At 40.4% G+C, this 24611-nt stretch overlaps 1 protein-coding gene across 8 annotated transcripts in view; it reads left to right on the plus strand.

The window, feature by feature from the left end:
• Positions 1-24611, plus strand: part of AAK1 (AP2 associated kinase 1) — a 1655011-nt gene that overhangs the window by 1602884 nt on the left and 27516 nt on the right. The window contains exon 19 of one of the 8 annotated variants that reach the window (XM_044083024.1): positions 6533-6903. The exons of 6 other annotated variants lie outside the window; for them this stretch is intronic. In XM_044083024.1, the coding sequence (XP_043938959.1) occupies positions 6533-6627 (95 nt within the window). In that variant the 3' untranslated portion in view covers positions 6628-6903. Of the gene's footprint in view, positions 1-6532; positions 6904-24611 lie in introns of those variants that run through there. One more of the 8 variants, XM_044083025.1, reaches the window with a different exon arrangement.

The following is a 24611-nucleotide window of genomic DNA, read 5'->3' on the forward strand; positions in this document are numbered from 1 at the left end:
TATGAGGAAGCCATGAAATGAAAGGTGCAAGCCAAACTTATTAAGCAGGTAAGCCTGTCAGTCATCTTGTCACACATTGATAAATGCTGGATCCCCCTAGAATAATATCAGCTATTTAGCTGTCTGGGCATCATTCTGGATAATAGTACTAGAATTCCATTCAAGATGTATTTTTGCCTGTGATGGACATATTTATTGTGAGATTATCATGTCTGTACATACCTGTCTAGGTGGAATGCGTCATCATTCACACCCATATGGGCAATTACAAGATCCTACACTTTTCTTCTCCAGTTTGAGATTTTGTAGCCCTAGTAACGTCACATGTCCTGACACTAGGAATACAGCTGTTACTTCTTTCTTAGCCAGCCTTGTAAGCATAGAGTCTGTGTCTGACTGAAATCAGCAGTTATAAAATATTTAATTTATATATGCAAACTTGATGAAAGCAGATGGTTTAGAAGACTGCAGCCTTGTGACTCCTTGTAATAAGAAATTTTGTATTGTGTGTGCCTGGTGAGAATGGTACTGTTGCTGTTCTGGTTTGAGTATGAGGCTTGTTTGCTGTGATTCTAGGAGGCTTAGGAAGGGATCTCTCAGATTCCGAGCATGCGTATATGATACTTGTGTGCAGAGGTGGGGTGGACTTGTGTGAACTTTAGAGATGAATTCTTTGGGTAAAAGAGTGTGGCCTCCAGATCATGCAAATACTTAACACCTTTCTCAGATTTTATCTTCTTGATCTAGTAGTACCTAGTTATTGGAAAGTGTTTGGCAATTGTTAAACTGCTTTACACTAGTTGATATCTTAATGCACTCAGCAGAAAGTGTGCATTGTGTGCTGGTACTTCAATGCACTAGTAGGAAAAAGAAACGTGTATTGTCTGTGAGTACAACTAGGATCACATTTCAGTTAGGACCAGCAGGTAAAATAGTGCATCACCGTATAAATATATAAACTCCTTTAGGAATACTGTACTAAATACTCACAAGTGAAATGGTTGTTAATGATGTAGTTTAATTCAAGAGCAGTACAGCACAATACTGAATGTCAATGAAATGGCATGCATAGACACTACTTGGCCTATGAAGAAGAGATTAGTTCAGATGCTGCACAGTATTTAGGTTACGGAGATGGTAGTAGTAGATGCCACACAGTATTTCATCAGCGTGATGTTAACTATTGGTGCCACATGCAATGCAGCAATAATTTGCAATGTAATTTGGAAAAAGTTGTAGACTGGTTAGGGAGCAAATCGACTATGCAGTTTGGAAAAGTATATTTACACTGGTTAGGTAACAGTAGGTACAGTGCACCGTTACATCAAAAATGGAGTATCTATACTGTTAGAGCAGGAGTTGGGTGCTATATAAATCTAGTTTACATACATTTGCATCCATGGGTAGCACTGGACCAGATAGTGCATCCTGCAGTAACTTTAGAAGACTAGGTAAAAACTAAAAACAGAATAATTGTAGAGGGTTGTAATTTAAATTAAATACGAGGTACTTGCTACTATGTAATATCATGGTGCTGCACATAATGCAGCTTATCCCAGTTGTTATGGGCCTGGTTTTACAGTCAATCCAGTGGTTCAAGGTTACAAACAGCAGCAAACCCGTCCAATTTAAAGGGATCCAGAAAGTCAGTGTACCACAAGTACACCCTGGCTAATTGAAACAAACAGTGCTAAGTGGCCTCCAGCAATCAGGCATTCAGATTATCCTCTCACTAGAGTAAAAATATCCTTCTATTCTAGTTGGAAGATAAATAGAGCACAGAACAGCGTGTAAATCAGCATAAGCACATCCAGAAATGGTAGAAAAAATTTAACCCCATTGTTGTGGACCTGGTTTTTGAGTCAGTCCGATGGTTCAAGTAAATGGTTAGCAATCCTTTGGAACAGAAATTGAAAAAAAAATGAGTGTACAGTGTAGCAGTTATTAAATTTTAAGAAAGTATGGAATAGATAAGCTGGCACCATTAAACAGGGATAGTACTACAGAGTAAAAAAAAAATTAAGTCTTGCTTTGCCGCCTACATAGGATTATAGGAAGTTACTAGACTATTGGCCCTGAGGCCGTTATAAGCCTAACCAAGAGTTCAGCTTCTGTATAGACAAATCAGCACCCGATGCCCCTGTGCAGCAGGGACATGGGTGGAATCCCAGAGATGTATTTTCTGTTTCCCATCCAGTTATCCAGGTTGCACTTAACAAGGGGTAAAGAGGTACTCTGCTTGACGTGGAGAGGGAGTATATTCCACAGATGGGGAGCCTCTGGGACACGCATCTGTCCGGCCAAGTCTTACTGATGTCACAGACCAGGTTGAGGCCGTGTGTGCGGGTCATTCAAGTGGAGCTTGACTTGCAGATATGCAGCAGTCCCATCAAGGCAGGGTCCAAGATTGCCTTGTATGCCAGACAGAGGTCACCTTTGAGGAGTCTGCATGAAACAGAGTAGAGGGATAGGGCTTTTAGCCTATCTGCATGTGGAAGATTTTTGAGGCCCTGGATTCTTCTGGTGAGGAAGTTCTGCATTTTCTCCAGCTGCTGCATGTGCTTTGCGAGGTACATGCTGAATGAGGCATTGTACTCAATAATGGGCCTTATAAGGGAAGAATACAGGGATGTTAAGACTTCCTTGTCCCTGGATGAGATACCCTTACTTATGAGACGGACCATGTAGAAAGCTTTCCGTACAATGGAAGCAACATGGTGGTCAAAAGTTAGATTGCTGTCAGTCTGGGTGCCCAAATCCCTTACGACTGACTGCGTGCTTAGGACGTTGTTATTAATGTGATAATTTGTAGGGACATCACTTTCCCCAAAGGGGTTGATGATGCATTTTCTTGTATTCAGCTTGAGGCCATGTTTCTGGCACCAGTCATTCATTTAGGTGAGACCCTTTGGAGGATGTCCACACCACTAGGGGAATTGATGACAGTGCCCAGCTTGCAGTCGTCTGCACACTTGGTCAGCCATAGCCCACTAGTTTTGGCCTGCACCTCAGAAAAGTACATCCCAAATAACAGAGGCCCCAAGACGGAACCTTGGGGTACGCCACTCGATACTGGTCTACTGCTTAAGGTGGCTTCCCCTACTTTGACCAGGTGGGTTCTGTCAGTGAGCCAGTTAGTTATCCATCTGGTAACATATAGATTGACTTCAAAGACTGGCTGGATTTTAATATAATAGGTAAAGCAGAGTTGATAGACTAGACTGGCTTAATGGTTCTGTCTAGCCTCTTTGTACCAGCATATCTTCAATGTGTAATGTTCAACGGCACACTGGTGGCATTACAGTTTGAGCTTTCATTGCTAGAGTACTATCTGGAAGAGTGAATACACTGTGGACTATTTGCATAAACTTAAACTGGTTCATTTTTCAGAAGGGCAGGGTGGTCATGCAATATGTTATGATCTAAGTTTCTGTTATCTTGTTTAATTAGTATTGCAGTACAGGGTATGTAAATTCACTCTGCATAAACTGCAGGAAGCTACCACACCTGCTGTCTAAGTTATACTTGCCTCAAATCCCCTTAATCACATAAAGTTATCTAGGTGTAGAGTCATATCAGCTTCACAAAGGGTTGCAACAGGTTGGGTATTTATTTTTCTGTTTTCAAACAAAGGATTCACCTCAAGAGTGGAGCAGTGATCATACATGCAGCATTGGGTCTTGTGGCCCAAAGTGCAAAACTGCTAGCTGTCGCTGCATCATGATATAAGGTATTGTTGATAATTAATAAGGCAACATCAGGATCAGGTGTTGCTGAAAATTAGTAAAGTAGTTACCAGGAAAGCTTTATATATTTTTTTTTACAAGGAAAAAGTATTGCTGGCTGACCAGACAACCCCAAATATTTGACACTTCTTATCCGGAGAATGTTTCTTAACTAGGTTCTGTACAGTCGTCCTAACACATCTTGTTGTACTTTGTAGTAAATGTGTATATAGATGTACAGTGGCTTACAAAAATGGTTATCAGTCATACTAGTAGCGCTTTCTTCAGAAGCATTCATGTTTTTATCATCAGCTTCCCAACTTGGATCCCTTTCTATAAATATGCAGAGTGTTCTACATGTGAGAGGCAGAAATGCAATGCAATGCAGTGCATACTTGCTTTGAGCTCAGTGCTACAGATTCTAAAGACCTGCTTACCCAAGTTTACACTTTAAACTGGCCTAGGTGGATATGCATATTAAAGGTACTCTTGGCTTTCTCGTATGTAAAAATACTTTTGTCTTTTTTCTATTTAAATACTTGTGAAGATGAGTGAATTTGTAGTCGGTGTTCTACAGCATGGAATGGGAGACAAGTTATGTAAGCCCAGCTGCAGGTGTGCTGTTTTGTTCTAAACTTTAAGGCTGCTGTCTCTTAAAATGTTATGCAGAGTGAGAGTATTTGTGCATATTTTATCATAAAAGGATAACTAGCTGTGCATATGTTTGTAGTGCATATCAATTTAGGTTGTCTGATGTACAATGATTTTTGCTGTTTTTATAGTTGTAGTTAACTGCCATTTTTAACCATTTGCTTTCAGAAACTTGTTTATCGTAAATTGTTTACCAAAATTACACAGCAGCATGGTTAGTTGTATTGAATAGTAGGACAGGTAAGTTTAGTTAGGGGGTATTCTCCTATGAGCAAGCAAATCTGCATTGAATATGAAGTATAAAATACAGCAGCAGCAATTGTATGGCAGAATTTGAAATATGATGCACATCATTAATTCTAAAGCAATCATTACTGCTTTAGTTCATGTGTGTGTGTGTATATATATATATATATATATATATATATATATATATATATATATGGGTCATTTCACTGTATTTCAATTCACCCTCAAATAAATCGCTGAAAGCTCAAGTGACTGAAAACTCATTTCAGTGAATCACATTTCACTGAATGTAAGTACTGTTGGTCATATAAAATGTATATGCCCTTTTCCCCCACTGTAGTGCGATCCTGGAGTTAGTATATGTATAGTTAGGGGGTGGGGGCACAGCCCCCCCAACTACTTTTGGTTTTATATTGTTAGCTTTCAGTGAAATGAGATTCATAAATATAAAATAAGTTGGTGGGAGGGGCTATGCCCCCCCAAGTGGGGGCTGTGCCCCCCATGCCCCCGCAACTATATACAGTAACAACAGGATCGCACTATACTGGGGAAAAGGGCATATAAGTTTTATTTCCCAACAGTACTTACATTCAGTGAAATGAGTTTTCAGTGAATCAAAGTAGGTCCACATATATGTATGTATATATATGTGTGTGTGTATACATATATATATATATATATATATATATATATATATATATATATATATATATACACACACACACACACACACACACACACACACAGAGAAGCAATAGTCATTGATAGTATAAACACTTTTCCCCAGATTCCTAAAGAGTTTCTGTCAATGTAAGTCTGCCCTTATTCTGCTACAGACTTGCGCTCAGTGTTGAGTCTTTAGACCGAATCATGTCACTGTCTGTAAACAGGTTTACACTGGGATCCAGATTCCAAAACACCTATTCTTAACCTGTTCTCAGTGTAAGGTGTCACTTAACACTGACAGCAAGTCTTTTGGAATTGGGCGCCTTTGTTTGCCATGTATAGTCTCTCTGTTAAGGAAAAAGGTTTTTCACTAACAAGAATTTTGTCACAAGGAGCTGAGACTGGTATTCTGGGCATGTTTTAAAAGTGTTTCTGTCACATCATGCATTTAAATGTAAGAAATAAATGCATGCTTTACACTTAACTACTTTAAATTAATTTAACAATTAAAGTGAGAAGAGGAATCCATTGCTTTTTCCGACTGTGAGGTGCAGATTGCATCTTTAACAGCAGTATTGCATTGAAAATATTTTTGTAAATTTCTTTTGCAGAATTCTGTTAATAGATTAAAAAGTAACATAGTTTTTGTAATCGTCATATAGTTAATTAAACCATCAGTTCTGAAATTAATGCTGTTCTGTATTAAAGGTTTAGCAAAATTTCTTAAAATGAAGTACTGTGCATACAGAGTTTTTGTTTTGTATCGTCTCCTGGGTGTGAAAGCCAACTTAGGGACGTCACTTCTGTGGAATGAATAACTGGAAAGGAGAGGCATGTTCTGTTCCATAATTTATAGGATTGCTATTTTCATATGAATTATGTCTTTAGTACAAACATGTTTCATTGCTATTACCACTAAGCATTTCATCAGGGAAAGTTGCATGTCAAATATGTGTTGTATTCCCAAAGAAGTGCACAGTATTCTGAGCAATAAGTAAAACGGGGCCAATATTTTCAACAAATTGTAAGTAGGTGGTCTGTTTGCACGTCAGACGTTGCCCTTAAGTAATTCAGGCAGACACCATTTCAAGTCAAGTCCTTTTTAACAGATTGTATGACTTACAGTTTCATTACTGACATTTCATTAAAGACGTAATTTTTATGTTTCGGCTTACAGCACACATATGTAAGTTGTTCTTGTTTTCTCCTGTGTACTGAATTGCTATCTCTCACACTTCCAGGTGGGCACCCTAGAAACAACAGCGGGAGTTCTGAACCCAGTCTTCCTAACCTAGCCAGGTCTTTACTGCTGGTGGATCAGCTCATAGACCTGTAGTCACAACACATAATCTTCGTTTTCCTTTCCAGAAGAATTAAACTTCAGTTTTATTTCTGAAAAAAATGGAACTCCGAATGTCAGATTTACTGAAAAAAGGATTTTCTGTTCAGCAAATATGTTACCTTTGCAGTGAAACCTTTTTGCAAGTTCACTTCTGTTGACTTTTCCACCAGTTTTCGAACAACATATCTTTCAGGAGGAGGAAAAAGGGGTGCACTGAATTGAATGACTTTCTTGAGATATTATATATATATATTTATATATATATATAATGTAGGCAGTGAATTTGCTTTGTCTGTGAAAGAGAACACCAGCTTCTCTGTAAATTTCTTATTAATAAGTAAGAAATTTTAACTTATTATGGTTGTCATAATTTTGTAAATTGTTTAATTTCACATTATAAGGTGTACAATGTTAATAAGCTGCTGTTGTCTGACTGGAATGGGCAAAAAAAATCACTGTAACTATATCCCTTTTTAGGAGATTTGGACCAAAGGTGTCAAAATTCATTTCAAGTGCAAGCATTTTGTGTAGCTGTCATTGTTAATCTTTTGCACTGGCAGTACTGTAGACTGCATATGCATTGGTTAGCTGCAATCCCTAGTTTACAGGACCTAGTACTAAGCCTTTTGTTTATCTCACTTTTATGTGTTTTGCATCAGTTGTATTCTGCAGCACTACTGCAAGTTCAGGTGTTTGATTCTAAACTTTTCTTCACTAGTACTGCCAGAGACATTTCAGCCATTTGTGTTAGTTGTTGAAGGAACAGAGTGTTTAAATCTCTGTTGCTCGACAGTTGACAGAAATTTACTGTGAAATTAAATGTATCTAATACAGAAATACAAGTAAATAACCAGTGTTTGGACTAGTTTGATATTCCCAAAATTCAGTCAAGTAACTGTTTTGATGTATAAAGTATATTGAAGTATAATAGATGTTTTCAAAATGCACATTTTTAGCATTTACAGTGCATTGGTAAACTATGCTGAATGCTGTGCTTTTTAAAGTGCTATTCACATCTTAGTTGCCATGATAAGACTGTTAGTGTCTGCCCTAATTGCCTTGAGAATTTATCAAATGCAGTGGATTTGGTAGTCCTTTCATACTGTTTGTGAACATATAAAGCATAATTTAGTTGCACAAACCTGGGAATGGGTTGACTTATATTTTTGTAAGTATAGCATATTAACAGAACATCTGTGCAAATATTTGTTCGATCAGGTGACCAGTCAAAACCTATTGATTGCTTGCTGAAAAGTTTTTCCCAGTGAAAAAGAAAGTATCAAGTCATAGAATATACTTAGTTTAGCTGTCTACAAAAGAGCAACTGGTACATTGTATATTTGTGCATTTCCTTTCAGAGTAGGTCAAATGTTTCCTAAATATCTTTCTTGGAATGGGGTAGGAGAATCTGTCGTTTACTTAAATGGTTATTTTTTTTAGAAGTCTTTGGTGGTGGTTAAAATTTTAATTAAATCTGTTTCTGTTTACTTCTGAGTTAAGACGTAGCCCAGCTATAGGCTGTATATTGCAAATATGCAAATCACTGTTATAAGGATTGATTGTACAGTACACGTATACAGTAAGAGCTTAAAATGTATCATATACATTAGAGTTCTAAGGCAGATATTTTATTTATTTGTGAAATACAGTGTATCAAAGTATATTTACTTAAGTTTTGTACTCTGTAAAGAAGTTACTGATTATTTTTAATTGTAAGCAGTCCATTTGTAGTTTAACTGGGAAAATATGTAGTTTTCACTGGTTAGAACTTATCAGAAAATAGTTGCTAAATCTTTTCTGTACAGTGTGTGTGTGTGTGTGTGTATGTATATATATATATATATATATATATATATATATATATATATATAAAATAATAATACACATATACACACGCACACAGTTTGAACGTATGTACACACAGAACATTTTGACATTTCAGATAAGGTGGAGAATTTATATAATAAAGCAAGTTCTTCCCTGACAAACGTTCTCAGTAAAAATGAAAGTGTTTATAGTTTAACATGTCCTTTAAGGTTGTTAACGTTTGAATAAGGTAGCATATAGTACTACAGCTGTAGATGTTCCATGGCTGTGTGGGAAATTAATAGGGACTATAAATAATGCAGGATTACTTGTGTGTGTTGCTAACCCTTGCTTATTTAGAGGAGGCGTGACTGCACAAGTGGCAATACATGTTTAATGGCATTTACTTGTAAACCAGAACTGAATGCCGCGGTGGTACGGCAATATCATTATTACCACACAGCAAGAGGTTCTCCGGTTCGATTCTTGGCATGGCTTGGGAGTGCCTTCTGTGTGGAGTCTGCATGTCCTCCCTGCGGTTGGGTAACGTCGAAAGACATGCGTGCGTAAATGGGCGTGCCTTTGTTGAAGGTTGGGCGTTGAGCTGGCACCTTGGCGTTTCGTAAAAATCTACTGCCAATCATTAGCTGACCGGAGTTGCGCTGTGGCGACCCCTTACCAGGCAAAAGCCGAAAGACAAACAACAACAGCAACTTGTAAACCAGAGCTGCTTTTCTACCATATTCTGGACAACAGATTGTTTACTGTGCAGTCAAAATAAACAGTACTGTCTGTATTATGTAGAGAAAAGTGGCTCTGGGGAAGAGGACAGCATTAGCATAAAAGAAAAAGCAGTATATGTATGGGTTTGTGTCATACTTGGGCTATTGTTGCGGCTAATGCATGTTAATTAAATGAAGAGATGATGATAAAAAAAAAAAAAACTCACCACATAATCCATTGCTTCATGGTCTTCTAGATCACTGTAGCCAGTGAGTAATCTTTCAGTAAACAAGGGGATACTCTTACCAGTCATCTGTTGATGACATGTGTATGTAGGAAGGCAACCCCAGCCCATCAACTTCAGGTGTGTGGTCCATGGGTTGAATGCAGTCTGTTCTTTGCATGAACACAAAGCCAGTAGTCATCTGATATGAAGCAGGGACTCTGATATCAGGCAAGTTGCTGAGATTGAGTTCAGGCTCAAGACGTCTGCTTCCCTCACTTCATCCCAGTAGTTGAGCATTCTTTTGCAGGATCATCTGTGCATACCTTTTAACTGTTCTTCATCATGAGGAGCATGACTTATTTTAAGTTAAAAAAATTTTATGTTTGTCACTAATCCACATTGTGAGAGTCTGCCCCATACTTATTGTTATTTTTTTCTAAAACATCCATGGTAAGTAACAATAAATCTTATTATTTCAGCAAAAATAATGGTTTATAAGTATAAAGCAATAGATTTTAATCATGGTGTGAGCTTCCTAGCTGCAGCTGGTAATAAATATTGCACATTTTACCAAATTAACAATATATTATGAACGTAGTATTCTGCATTTTTATAATGAAAGATCGAGTTGTGTGTGGCCACACTTGTCAGGCCGTACTTTATATCATCCATATTATACTTACACAGCTTGTTTGATACCTGTAGTGTGTGACTGAGTATGAGACAGATGCACAGAAGTGCCATTTAATGCTGTTGCAGTGCATTGCACAGACATCTGTGTTAGTATGTCTGCTTTCAGCCATTGCATTTTGTCAGTCATTTGCCTACCACGGTATGCAAACTTGTCCATTCCCTCCACACTAACAAGAAAAGTCATAAACCAAAACCAGAGGGAACTGTCAGATTTCACCTTCCCACTCAGGATCCTTTTGAGTTTGGAATTTTGAAAGGAATGAGATTCATGTTTGTAAAACACCAGGATACTGATTCTACTTTGTTATTGGTTACCCTTTCCCACTCACCTTTTTGTGGAAGCCATCTTGTTGCTGAGATACTGTGTGTAACAGTGGTGGCCCCCTTTTCCTTCCTTTCTGCCAGAAAAGGCCTAACCAGTACCTCAGGAAGGTGAAGAATGAGCCTTGGGTTATCCCTATTAGAGCCTGCCTTTAGGCATGTTATTTTTGCAGAGATGAAGCATTCTGACAGTAGCCTTTTAGCTCCTAATACACAAACGTATAAGTTTTTGAGGGACAACATACCATGCTGGGCTGACTGCAGGAGGCAAATGTGTATCTCTTCCACCCAGGATTTAGACATTCTCTCATGACGTGTTATGCTACATTTAAGGCTTTGAAATCTTAGTTTCCACATCTGTCTTGTCCTCTTCACTGGGCTAGATGCTGGAAAAGCTGATGAGCTTCCTACTTTTGGAATTAAGGAGGCTTAGGAAAACACTTACTGTGGCTTGCTCAGTAGGGATTCATATGGTCTCAGTCTACCTTTGTGTTAATGCTATGACTGGGGTAGCAGCTGCATGTCTATGCTGGAAGACATGGTTAGGTCTCATTCATCTGACACAAGGTCTGCTATGCCTTCCTGAATTCTTCTTGCTGAGTGAATCCTTCTTAAGTGAGCTTTCTCAAACATATTGAGGAGCTTTGACCACCATTGAAAGAATGAACATCGCCCCACTTCAGCTTTTTCTTACTCAGCTAGACAATTTTGTTCTTTTTAAGTAAAGGAGCTGTCTTGCAAACTGAGAAGGCTGGCAAAACATCAGGCATTTGTTTAGCATCTGCTGTCTCCCCCTTGCACATCTCTAAAAAGGCAGACTTCAGAAGTGCTGCAACAGTCCAGATTACTGTCTAGAATTGCCCATGGGGACACGTTTTCCTAAGTTTATCCTGGCTTTGAGAGCCATCACCCAAGACTTAGTTGTGGTTTAGTCAAATCTGACTGTGACCTCAAGGACTTTAGCACATCCACTCTGTCAAGAAATACTACTTTAATTTCTTGCAGATTCATATTCATTACATCAGCTGTCCATCCTCCTTAGCTTCTGCCACTCCCTTCTTTTGCCTTTGATATTTTCCAACATAAGTTTCGTATCTAGTGAATCCAGTCTTTGCATTATACGGCCAAAGTGCTCGAGTTTTATTTTTCCATCAGGCCTTCCAATGAAAATTCTGGATTTATTTCCATAGTATTGACAAGTTAGATATTCTTGAAGTCCTCTGAACTGTCAGTAGTTTTCCCTTAACACCAGAGTTCAGAAGTCAAAATTTTCCATCATTTTGACATTACTTATAGTGCAACTTTCACAGCTGTTACCACCACCATAAGAACCATAGCTTTGACTGTATGAATCTTTGACATTTGTGATGCTTTTCCTCATTAAAGTATCCAGATTTCCTATAGCTTTCCTTCCAAAAGCAAGCATCGCTATCTGTGGGATCCATGAGCCCAGCAAAGATAAAATCTGTCAATGTTGCCACTTCTTTCCCATCATTTTACAAAGAATTGTTAGGACTAGATGATGTAATTTTATTTATTTATTATTATTTTGTAAGATCACCCAAGACTAGTAGGTTTTTGATGTGGATGAAAGAGTTCGTGTGCAGTAACTATTTGAAATGTTGTGACCTGCTTTAGCAGTTCCTATAATGCTAAGACTGAGCGGACGAAAAAAATGGACTTGCAAATACTAAGCCTGAGATGGCCATTTGAGTTTTCCCTTTCCTTGTAGAAATGGCAATTTCGGAATTAGTATATGTAAGTTCAGATGGTGTGGGGGCCTTGTTACTCAAATTGGGGCTGGGGTGTAGTGGGACTTCCCCCTTGCAAAAAATTTTAAGAAGAGGAGTGATGTCTGATGTTTGCTCTTCTGCATTTTAGGTCTTTTTTTTTCAGCATTTCAGCACTCATTGCTAAGAGTGTCAACATTTTCAGTAGGGAGCTCATGTCTGCAGCTGCTTGGTTTCCTCCCTCAAAGGTCTGTTGATGGACCAGATGGTGTCGTACAAGCTTCTTGAATGATCCCAGTCACAACTGCTCAGGGGAAGCATTGGATCTTGTAACCTTGGAAGGGGGAAGCAGCTTTAATTGTCGGATCTTCATGTTTTAAAGTTGACTGGAAGGTTTCAGCATATTCTGGATGTCAGTGACTTAAACTAATACATCTTGTCAGCATGGTTAAGATGGTGTCTTCTGTAGTCACTAATGTCTCTGCTTCCTCAGAGGTGCTGGATGATGCCAGTGGTCATGATGAAAGCATTTAAATTTTAGCTTATGGGAATTGCATAGATCTCGGCAATTGTGTTCTTGGTTATCATTATTTCTGGTACAGAATTTGGCGTTAACCATGTCATTCTGAATCTTTTCTCAAGTCTTGGTTATGCTGGTTACTTTAGCAAAAGAAGGGCTTTCTAATGTTCTTGTACCTAAATGAGTGGGTTTTGATGGCCCCTTTGAGCTACTTTTGATTTTGCAATGGTTGCAGTATGTTCAAATTACCATTAACTGTGGAAGCCTGATCTCTTGGTATTGTAATGCATGAAGGAGAATTTCCAGGAGGTCATGTTTTTGGTATCTTTGGAAAAAATGTAGAGGTGGCTAGATGTCAGTACTTCCAACATCATCTTTGTATAGCCATGATTCTCAGAGTTCCCTTAGTTCACTGGCTGTCCCATTCCTGTAGTCAGTCCAAGAGACAGCTGTGTACTATGGACTGCATGGTAGCCATTTTCTCACAGACCTTTTTATAGCATTGAATGTTTGCCACTATTTCACAAATGTAGTTTTTTTGTCAGATAACCAAGCTATATAGTTCAGTACCTTAACAATCATGCAACATAGTCTAAAAGATTATAAGATTTTTTGTTCGGAAGTGTTTGCATAGGTATTTTTATACTCCAAGCAGACTCCAAAGAAAGTGGATGGCAAATGTTGGTATGTGATGGGAAAGAAAGAGGTAAATGGGAACATAAGATCTGATGTTGTTAGTCTTCATTCATGCATTACCGATGGGTTATCAGTTCCATCCTCGGAACTGAGCCAGCCAGATATCAAGCTTGTGTCAGCCAAAAACTCTCAAGCCAAGGTCCTACCTAGAGTGGTCTGCACCCTGTTACCTCAGATCTCGTTTGCCACGTTACTGTACAGCCGTGTCAAGCCACTCTCTCTCAGTTAAGTTAATAATATTTTGAAAGTTTATATATTGTTTCTACTTTAAAGTTTTTCAATCAGTTACTGTATTATTCTCCTACACTATCGTATCCTTAAGACTGTCTCCCTTTAGTCTATTTCCCTTTATTACCTTTTTCTCACCTTTGAGGTAATTCTTCATTACCATCATTGGTGATCCTTCTTTCCTTTTCTCTTCTTACCCTTTTGGGTAGCTGTTCTTCTCCACATCATTATGTCGGATAAGAAAAGTAGTATTGGTTTTAAACAGTGTAGGTATTGCGGCCGTAAGTTACCACTTTCCGATGGCCATGACTTATGTGTCTATTGTTTGAATATCTCCCACCTTACTGAAGATCCCCCATGTGGGATTTGTAGAAATTTTTCGACCAGGACTCTCAACGAGAGAAAGAACAAGTTAATCCTGAAAGGTCTTCTCAAATCTCCCTTCTGTGAGGCTATCTCTGGGTCGGAGGGATCACCCCTCCTGCTAAACCCAGTAAGAGGTGTCCTTCCTCTTCCTCGTCAAGATCGCTCACTTCATCTCCCTCTGGAGATCGCAGGGAGTCGACTCATACGGTGTTGCCACCTGTGATCCTTTCGGCTCCAGGCACGGCACCGCCCCAATTGATTCTTGCTCCAGCCATATCTTCCTTATTGACACCGGCATCAGAGTTCCTGGTGCAGACACTTACAGCTCCGACAATTCTGTCGCAGCCCTTACCAGCACCGTCCATGCAGATACAGTCTCCTTCAGCACCATTGGTGCAATCCCCTTTGGCCCCAGGTATGACGTTACTGCCCTTCATGGTGCAGACCCTTTCAGCATGGCATGCTCCTCAGTGCAGTCCTTTTCAGCACTGTGATTGTTACCGGTGCAGACACCTTCCTCGACGGCACTGTACCCATCGGTGCAAACACTTGCTTTTACTGTGCCGACACCTTTGACTTCTATGGCGCTGACTTGGTCGACGCAGACTACTTGGACACCATTCTCTTCGGTGCAGACATCCTCGGTTCCGGGCTCTGCACCTCTCTAATTAGCAAGGACCAAATACTCTCCTTCTTTGGATCCATTTGTTGGTAGCCAATATAGTCCTCTCCTAGAAAGACCAGATTCACCCGCAGGTTTTTCTATGAGGTCGACCAAGAGCCTCTCTGAACAAGATGTGTTGCGGCTTGTTGACCAGTTGCTTGTGGCCAGAGGTCTCTCAACTGTCAAAACCTTCAGGTGAACGTATTTCTCCTCAAACTCCAACGTACACTCCTCCTTTGACTTCCACCCGAGTATCCAAGCCCATTACACTGACAGCAGCTTCCTTCCGACCCCAATAGTGGATCTTACTTTGGAACCGGAGTCGTCCTTGTAGCCCTCAGTGCACTGGGCATCGGGCTGTTCTCAGGCCAGTGGCTGTGCCGTAGGGGAGGACATTCTTGGTTCCATGCCGATTTTTTCTGTGGCACCCTCCAGGAATCCTCTCTGTCTCACACTTCACAGTCCTCTGGGGGTTGGCTCGTCGGGGTGGGGTGTGACCCCGGTTCCGAGGTTGTTGTGCTCGGTTCTGGGCTCCCATCCCTCCTTGGGCGGGCCAGCCTTCCAGGCCATGGAGAGGGCGCTTGCCTCTGCTGGCAAATCCGTGTCTGAGTCCTCTCCCCCCTCTGTGCCGCAACTCTCACAAGCCAAAACCGACGGACACCGGGCCAAGGGCCTCAGGTTTCTCCCCCTCAGGAGACCCCCCTCTTTGCAGTCTTCCCCAGAACCTCCCACTGAGGAAGCACATGAACTCCACTGAGGAGTCTTTGACTGAAGATATGGAGTTTGATGATGAGGAAGGGTCCCCACGGTCACTCTCTGATGAGGTTTCCTTTGGCGACATCCTCGAGATCCTTTGACAGAGGGGTGACTGGAAGTCCTCTAATCCTTCCTCAGAGGAATCCGTATTCCTGCAGGCCTTTCATGCAAAGCCTCCTACTTCCTGGGTTACCCTGCCAGCCGATGAGCTTGTCCAGCTCATCATCCAGCACGCATGGAAGGCTCATGACACCCTGGAAGCGATAGCGAAGAGGCCTGATAAAATCTTATCTCCCCCAAGTGAGCATCCCCATTAGTCACAAGGTCTTCCAGTAGATGCCATGGTGGTGGTGGCTGCAGCAAAGAACAACTTGGCAGAAGAAAGCCAAACTGTCCATCTGCCCAACAAGGAGTCCTGGGTGATAGACAGACTAGGGAAGCATGTGTTTGCTTCTTCGACCTTCGCCATAAGGTCTTTGAACTATTTGGCACACTTTACGAGGCTCCAGGGGGACCTTATCAACCAACTCTCTGAACCCTTGGCAGGAGCTGTTTCTTATGACATCCGTGACAACGTAGCTTCTCAGATACCCACCTTAGAGTCCATTTCCAATTCTTCCATGCATCTTATTTCTCACGCAACTGAAGGAGCGGCTAGAATGGCAGGCGCAGGTATAGTCACCAGACGACATGTCTGGATGCGACTTTGTGGACTCCTTTAAGGCTTCCTTCATGAATGCCCCCATCGAGGCCGCGTCTTTGTTTGGCCCTAAAGTTAAAGATACACTGGCAAGGTGCAAACAAGATGGCAAGACCCTATCTGCCATTGGTGTCAGACACTCCACTCCTCAACGATTCTACTGCAGAAATCAGAGGAGCGGGAAAATGTGGCACAGGAAATCACAGGGCTCTCTCTGTGATGCTCGTGCCAAGTTCTCCTCTAGAGGCAGAGGGAGAAACTCCAATGGAGGACACCCCTTTTGGGTCAGAGAAGGTCCGCGAAACCGGGGTTCCAGAGATTCTTTCTCTGGCCAACCCTGTCAGCGCTCGTGAAGCATTGCCCGACTGCTCACCTTTGGAAGCGGTCGGGGGTCGTTTTTTCTTGTACCCTGCTGCCTGGCAAAACATAACCACCGACTCTTGGGTACAATGGATAATGTCCAGAGGCTATTGCATCCCCTTCCATCTTTGTCTAACCTCATCCAGAGAATTACCCGACATTCCACCCAGTCAAAGGGAAGCAGCAGCACACGAAATCCAAAAGCTGCTACAAAAAAGTCATCCAAACAGTCCCCCCAAACCAGATAGGATCCGGTTTTCATCAAGGTTCTTTTTAGTGCCAAAAAAGACAGGTGACTGGAGACCAATTCTGTAACTCAGCACAGTGAACAAATTTGTAAAAACAGAAATATTCCAGATGGTCATGGTTCAGTCTATCCTTCCTCTTCTGGAAGAAGCCAATTGGATGTGCTCTGTAGATCTTCAAGATGCTTATTACCACATAAAAATGGACAAATGCTCAAGAAGATACCTCGGTTTCTGCATAGGAGCCAGTCACTACCAATTTCAAGCACTGCACTTTGGTCTCTCTACAGCCCCCAGAGTGTTTCCAAATGCATGGCAGTGGATATCGCTCACTTGCGACTTCAAGGATTCCAGGCGTTTCCATGTCTAGACGACTGGCTCCTCACCACCCCCACCAAGTGTCTACTGGAAGAAGCCCTTCACTACACTCTCCTCACAGCACAACACCTGGGAATTACTATAAAATGGGAGAAGTCCAACACAACCCCATCCCAGTCTTTAGAATTCATTGGGGGTACTGTTGGACACGAGAAATTGCACAGCATCTCTTCCGGACCACAGGCTTCAAAGAATAAGGCAACAGGTTCAACAACTGCTCTGTCACCAGAAATCTCCCGCTCGATCTGTACTCCATCTCTTGGGGTCAATGGCAGCCTCGATCACCATTGTTCCTTTAGCCAAATTCCACATGAGGCTCCTTCAGTGGTTACTTCTCACTCAGTGGTATGCTCTACAACATCTTTTGTCTTTTCAGATAAGTGTAACTCAGAGATGCAAGCAAGATTTACTCTGGTGAATGTCTCAAAATCCCCAACAATGGTCTCGCCCCTTCAGCCCCCATCAGCCCGAAAGCCACTGTGACCATGGACACCTCCTCGATGGGGTGGGGGGGCTATGTCAGGGAAACTCGGTCCAAGGCACCTGGTCAGTGACACCAATAGCAGATAGGATCTTGCCATCTTGTTTGCACCTTGCTGCCAGTGTATCTCAGTGTCCTGGAACTGAGCGCGGTGCTACTAGCATTGCAAGCATTCCATTCCATCCTTCCATCAGGGACTGTTGCGATCCAATCAGACAACATATCAGTGGTCTGGTACGTTAACAAGCAAGGGGGCACCAGATCTCATCTGTTATGCCGAGAGGCCTTGAGAATATGGCAATGGGCGGTAGCTTCCAACCACTTTCTAATTGCAATGCACATTCCTGGGAGCTCCAACGTGATATCGGACAAATTGAGCAGGTGCATTCTACAACCTCACGAGTGGTCCCTCGACCCTGTGATAGCAGCAAAAATCTTCAACCGTTAGGGCCAGCCTTCCTGTGACCCATTCGCCTCCCCAACTGACTTCAAGTGCAGCAACTATTTTGCTCTGATCCCCCCTCGGGGACAGTCACCGAGAAACCCTCTAGACCACACTTGGTCCTTGGGTCTACTTTATGCTTATCCTTCTCTCCTAATTTCTGAAGAAAGCATGGCTGTTGAAAAGCAAAGTGATCCTCATTGCCCCATATTGGCCTTGATAAGTCCAGTTCCCCTTCCTCTGGCCACACCTGCTAGATCAACCGTGGATCCTCAATCCATCCCTAACATTGATCTCTCATCTGCAGGGTCTGACTCACCCCAATCTAACAACTCTGAAGCTGACAGCTTGGTTTCTCCACTTCCAATGATTGCCAGGCAGGAAAACTTCTCATCCCCAGTGCGCAATATTCTTATTGCATCTCATAAATCGTTCACCAAACTAATCTATCTCAGTAAATGCAAAAGGTTTTCTCTATGGGCAGTGAATAAACAGACCCCTTGTCAGCCCCAGTTTTGATGGTTTTGGATTACTTATCACATCTTTTCCACTCTAGGGTGTCTGCCTCTGCTATTCATGTGCATTTAGCTGCCATTTTGAATTTCCACATTGGTTTTGAGGATTCTTCGCTCATGTCACATAGACCTAAAAATTTCTTGAAGGGGGGTTCTTCACCTAAAACCTCCCTTTAGAGAACCAGTACAACCTTGGGATTTGGCCTTGGTCATGCAAGCCCTAACAGCTCCCCCCTTTGAACCTGCATCTTCATGTGATTTAAAACATCTCTCTTGGAAAACTTTGTTTCTGATTGCAATCACAACGGCCAGACGCTTGTCAGAACTTCAAGCCTTGTGCATCAAACCTCCCTGTCTTATCTTACATAAGGATAGGGTATCACTGAGACCTAATTTTTCCTTTTTACCAAAAGTGGTGTCAGAGCGGTCTATCAACCAATCTGTTGTCCTTCCAGTATTTTTTCCTAACCAATCTAACAAGGGAGAGTATTGCCTGCACTCTTTGGATGTTCATAGGCAAATACGATTTTATTTGGACAGAACAGAATTTACCCATAAATCAGACCAACTATTTCTGGCTATTTCTGGACCAAGACTAGGTCATCCTGTCTCAAAAGTTACATTGGCTTCGTGGTTGAGAAATTGCATTACCTTTATCTACAACAAGAACAATGTCATCTTGCCTCACAGAGCGAAAGCACATTCTACAAGGTCTATGGCAACTTCAGCAGCTTTCCATGATAAGGCTTCCCTCAGTAATATTTGCTCAGCTGCGACTTGGGCTTCTTTTGGCTCCATGGTGCTCAGGAATGTCCTTCCATGAGGGCCACCCAGGGATACAGGTAGCTGGGGACACTGTCCCATCTGTAAGGAATGAACGAAGATTAACAACATCAGATAAAGAAGTTCTGTCTTACCGTAACGTTCCATCTGTGTTGTTGATCTTAGTTCATTCATTACTCCCCACCCTCCGCCCCCCTCCAGAGATTCCTGCTTGATCTCATATACTCCTTTATTGTAGGTCTGTTATGACCAGAGGTAGCCTCTACTTTTGTCTATCAACTTGCAAACTCGATCTGAGGTAACAGAGCAGAGCATTCTGGGTAGGACCTTGGCACAAGAGTTTTTGGCTGACGCAAGCTTGATATATGTCCGGCTCTGTTCCAAGGACGGAACCGATAACCCATCAGTAATGAATGAACGAAGGTCAACAACAGAGATGGAACGTTATGGTAAGACATAACTTCTTTTTTGGGGATGACTGTAATGAAGTGGCAGACTTTAAATGTTCCTACGGAGTACTCTGTCAGAAATATTAAGTGAGCAAAAAGGTTCAACTAAGGAAAATTATTTTTTGAGTTGGATGCAGGATCTGAATTGTTTAGATATAGTAAGACCTTGTTAAGTTTAATTCTTGACGGCTGCCAAAAAGCAATTACTAGAAAATGGAAATCAAAGTTTAAACCAAATGTATTGGATATTGTAACAGAGATTATAGAACTTGAAGTGGGATCTTTAGAAAAGGGTAGGAGCAAATTACACTGGAAAAATGGAAATTGTGGGAACAATACATGCAGAGTAATGTTTTTGGAGGAGGAGTGCAGTTTAATGGAAGGCAGGAATTGGTCAGTATATGTAATGTTGAATTGGTGGTCAGATTTCAAAGAATATATGTGATATATAATGTTTTCAGCTGGGAATATGTTAATATGGTTTGTTTTGTTTTATATAAATGTATGTTTGCCAGTGTATTAAGTAAATGTGAAAAAAAAAAAAACCTCAACAAAGTCAGACAGACAAAATCTTACTCCACTTCCCCCTTGCAGGTTGACTATAAAATGTTCTTGGCAGCAGTACAAATGCCTGTGTAGTTGAATATAAATGCAACTCCTCCTGTGCCAGCAGTAGTCCTCTACTAGAATTAAGGCTGGAAATGTTATGTGCAGATGGCTCTGATTGGCAAACTTCAGCAGTAGAGCTTGTTTATGTAGATTAAACATTCTGTAGTTCTTCCCAGGTTTTGCTGTCTGCAGTGAGGTGCAGGTGAGTTGTGGTGAATACATCCCACCTGGCATAGAGGACAAGATTCCTTAATGCCTTTACCTCTTTCAGTTTGATCCCACATCATCTCACCAAGTTACAAGCCAAGGCTAATCCTGGTCATCCCTTGAAGCCAAAGAGATAGTGGTTTCAAGTACTTACATTTTTAGGAGTGCCATAAAGTCTCTGATTATTGGGGGAGGGGTATTCCACACAGCTTAAACGACATCTCTGTGAACATTAGAGCTTGTTGCTATCCTAGCATTTTTGGTGTCACTTGATTTTCTGGCAGATAAGTAAAATGTTTTTGAAGCTACTAGTGATCCCTCCACCAGCCATAAAACAGAGGAAGTGATTCTTCAGATATGCCTAGCATTGCCGTATTCCCTTTCACTCAATGAAGATAAATATCTCTCTGAAATACTTGCGACAGTTACTTGATATGAGGCTTAGTTATTCTCTGGTTATTGTACATACAACAGCAGTTGTAGTGTATTAAAGCCTTATTAGATTGAGTCTAGTTCATCACAGGCTTGTCAAGGAGTTCATCTCTGGCTGTCACTGAAGATCTCTTTTTGCATTTGTCTGTCCACCCTTTCAGCTGTTTATCTCAATAGACTTGAAATGGATGAATATGTTTCTGTTGTCTGGTAGCATTCTGGATGGTTCTTGGAACTACAGACCATTATTTCAGGGAACCATATTTGATCTTTTTACTTGGCATAGGGTTCTCTCAGAAGAACCCTCATTTTCTCCCTAAAATTATGTTTAAGTATTTCCTGATTGATCTCTTCACCTTCCTTATTTCTGACTTAGTTGGGGGAGCAGAAGGGTCCATCATAGCATGAAAGTACACCAGCAGCTCAGGTTTTGTCTGGAGCAGGTACACAGACTCAAGAAACTAGAACTGTTGCCTTCCTTGCCCCACATGCTGCTTTTGCCAGGTAGATGCTGTTCAAGTGAATCACTGACTGTATACTATATCAACGTAATTTTGCCATTTGCTGGTTAGACATTGCACCGGGAGCATTTTATTGGTGGTATGTGATGCAAGGGGAGGTGTTACTTATTACAGCACTTGGATCTGTAATATATTCAATGCAAGCATATGTACTGCAGCCAGATGTATGCCTTAAGTAACTACCATTGCATAGACTTCTATTCTGCCAGTTAGGCTTCCTTTGGTATTTTTCAGGGTTCAGCTTTCTAAGCTTTGGATGTCTTACCTTCACTGGCTACTGTGTCCTTGGTGGGGCATGGATTTTATTTCTTCTTTACACTGGTTTCTTTCCAGTTGTTGTTAGTGGTACCTTTGTGTTATACAGCTCCTCCAGTTACTTAAGAGATTTTGCTCCTTTAATAGTATTTTGTTTTATAGTTATATTTCTCATGCACTTTTAGTATCTGAACTGAGGATTGTGAGACTGGGTGCATTTTCTTAGTGATATTGTGCCTTATGCACATGGGAGCTGCACACTGCTGCAGATTTTTGGAAAAAGTGTTGAGCAGCTTCTCAAGAAGGCAATGTAGTATGTCACACCGTATGTGGTGATAGCTAGTCTGGAGATTAAAGAAGTCAAGAGAAGGCACCATCAAGAAGAGAAATTTTCGGTTGCTACCCGTTGCAGAGAGTCTTCTTCAAATTAATTTCACATTGGCAACTATTCCCTTATATTGAGTACCCAGTGATGAAGCATTGTTTGCTTTAAGGTTCTGAAGTCTTGTATTGCAAGTTCTGTAAACAGGTAACTGTTACATTTCAAATCAGAAAACAAATATTTCCCCTTATTAGTGGTAAGTGGCATGAATGACAAGGAGAAAACAAGACAGTCTGTCCTAAGCCTTTGAAACCTCTGCATTCTGTTAATGTTAATTGTTTACAATCTTTTAACTGTTGTCTTCATAGTTCCTTAAAGAAGAAAGCTGTCAGCCTCAGGCGGCATGAAAGGGCTATGTTTATTTCTTAGCTTGCACTTCTCTTTTACACTTGTTGAGGAGGTGCCCTGCCCTTCACGAGTACACAGTTCCTATGACTTCTGGTTGATTCTTACCCATTTTTATCATGTAGGTCCACACATCAGCAATCTTTAGCCCCAAACTTCAGGCGGCTTTCCTTCCACATGGTCTGCTTAATGCTTTGTACTATTCTTTGGCTATAAGCCTGGTGTGCCTTTTACTGAAAGTGTGGCACTTCTTAGTTAAAAACAGACAAGGCTCACATTGGTCATGAGGCTTATGTTCTAATGCTTGCAGAGATTTTTTTTCAGATTCTGGTTACCTGTTTTCTATAGAACAGATCTCTGTGTGATTTTCCTTTCTGTTAAAGATCAGACATTCTTCTTAAGGGAAAGTATGGCAGTAAATCGTAGCACTACTTTATCCTGACCAACATTTTTAAGCAATTTGCCATCCCTGTGAAACGTGTGAATGGTCTCTCAACAATGTTCTATGGTTACTTGGTTCATCTCTGTCTCTCTGATATATAGGCAGCAAGGCAAGGTGATTTCTTCATTTTTCATTGCTTTGTCGTCTTCACATCCAACTACAGCATGTGGATGAGTTATTCTGTGTAGTGCAGTTTTCCATTGCAACAGTTATTTCAAATATGTTACCTTTATTTTCTAGTTAGTACTGCATAGTGATGTTTTTCATTAGAGAACATTTTTTTTGTTCCTAGATGACATTTCATATTTTCAGAGAGGTTTTTTTTTTTTCTTTTTGGCAGTCTTTCTAGTTCATCTGGACAGGTCAGCAGTCCTGTGCAGTGCCTCTATTTTTCTGTTGCTTGCTTTGTTCTCCATTTCATCTTGGAGACAGTTGTAGACAGAAGCACTGTACGAGAACTTGCTAGCAAGCTCCCCTCCTTAAAGAAAAGATTAACAATTTCATTTTTTAGTTGGGTGCTAATATTTCATGACTGCCATGCATACGGACCTGAAGTGTTTTGTTTCATAGTACACTTATGTCACTGCTATCATACATGAGATACCTTCATCCCCTTTATTAGTACCTACATTATAACATCATCTGAGGGCAGTCTGAAGTAGGGGTTTCAGTGTCAGAAGGACCCATAGCTTTTTCCCTGAGGTTAGGTGAACCTTTGGAATTTCAACACTGGAGGGTCCTGGCTTCAGCATGATTAATGCAACCTATCTCTCACCATAACTGTATTGTTTGATCTCTGCATTATTGCAGTTTTCTTGGCAACGACAACTTTACATGGTCTTTTTCACCATACAGTATGATTACACTAGTCTTCCACTCGAACTCAGTTGATATTATTGGTCAATCCTCAGTTTTACAATTCTGAATGGTTGTCTGAGACTTTAGGAGGTAAAAATTGAGTTTGAAATATCCATTCTGCCGAAGAGGTTGTTTATACTAAGTAGATGCTCTTCTGTTTTGTGTTAAGATTTTTTCTTTGTAAGAATTTGAAATCCCTCCTCTTTTGAAAATAGCTAAGCACAGGATAGGAAACTTGAAGATGTAATTTGCATATATTTCTTACAAAGTCTGCATACAGTATTACAGTAACATCCATCATTTATAGCTTAATAACTACCCACCTGTATTGAAAGTGTACCTGCAACTTCTTGAACACTGTAACAAATTCTGTAGTCTCATCTTTAATAAATAATGTGTAGACCTATTTAAGATCATTATATTAAAAACTACTTTGCTTTCTAAGTTGATCTCTTAAGATTTCACTGTTATTTATACCTTTTTGTCTGCTTATAGTAGCTGTATATTCATGTGAAATGTGAAACTAGCTACTACAGTGGTTAAAATACAAATTCATCTTATTTCTGGAGATGACACAATTTTTATCAACATCTGTCAAGGCAGAAGTTTTTAAAACTGAAGCAGTATGTTTTAAATATATATATATATATATATATATATATATATATATATATATATATATATATACATATATATATATATATATATATATATATATATACATATATATATATATATATATATATATATATATATATATATATATATATATATATATATATATATATATATATATATATATATATATATATATATATATATATATATATATATATATATATATA

This window comes from Protopterus annectens, chromosome 9.part0 (assembly GCF_019279795.1).
Source record: "Protopterus annectens isolate FY-2018-M chromosome 9.part0, PAN1.0, whole genome shotgun sequence".
In the NCBI taxonomy this organism is placed as follows: domain Eukaryota; kingdom Metazoa; phylum Chordata; order Ceratodontiformes; family Protopteridae; genus Protopterus; species Protopterus annectens.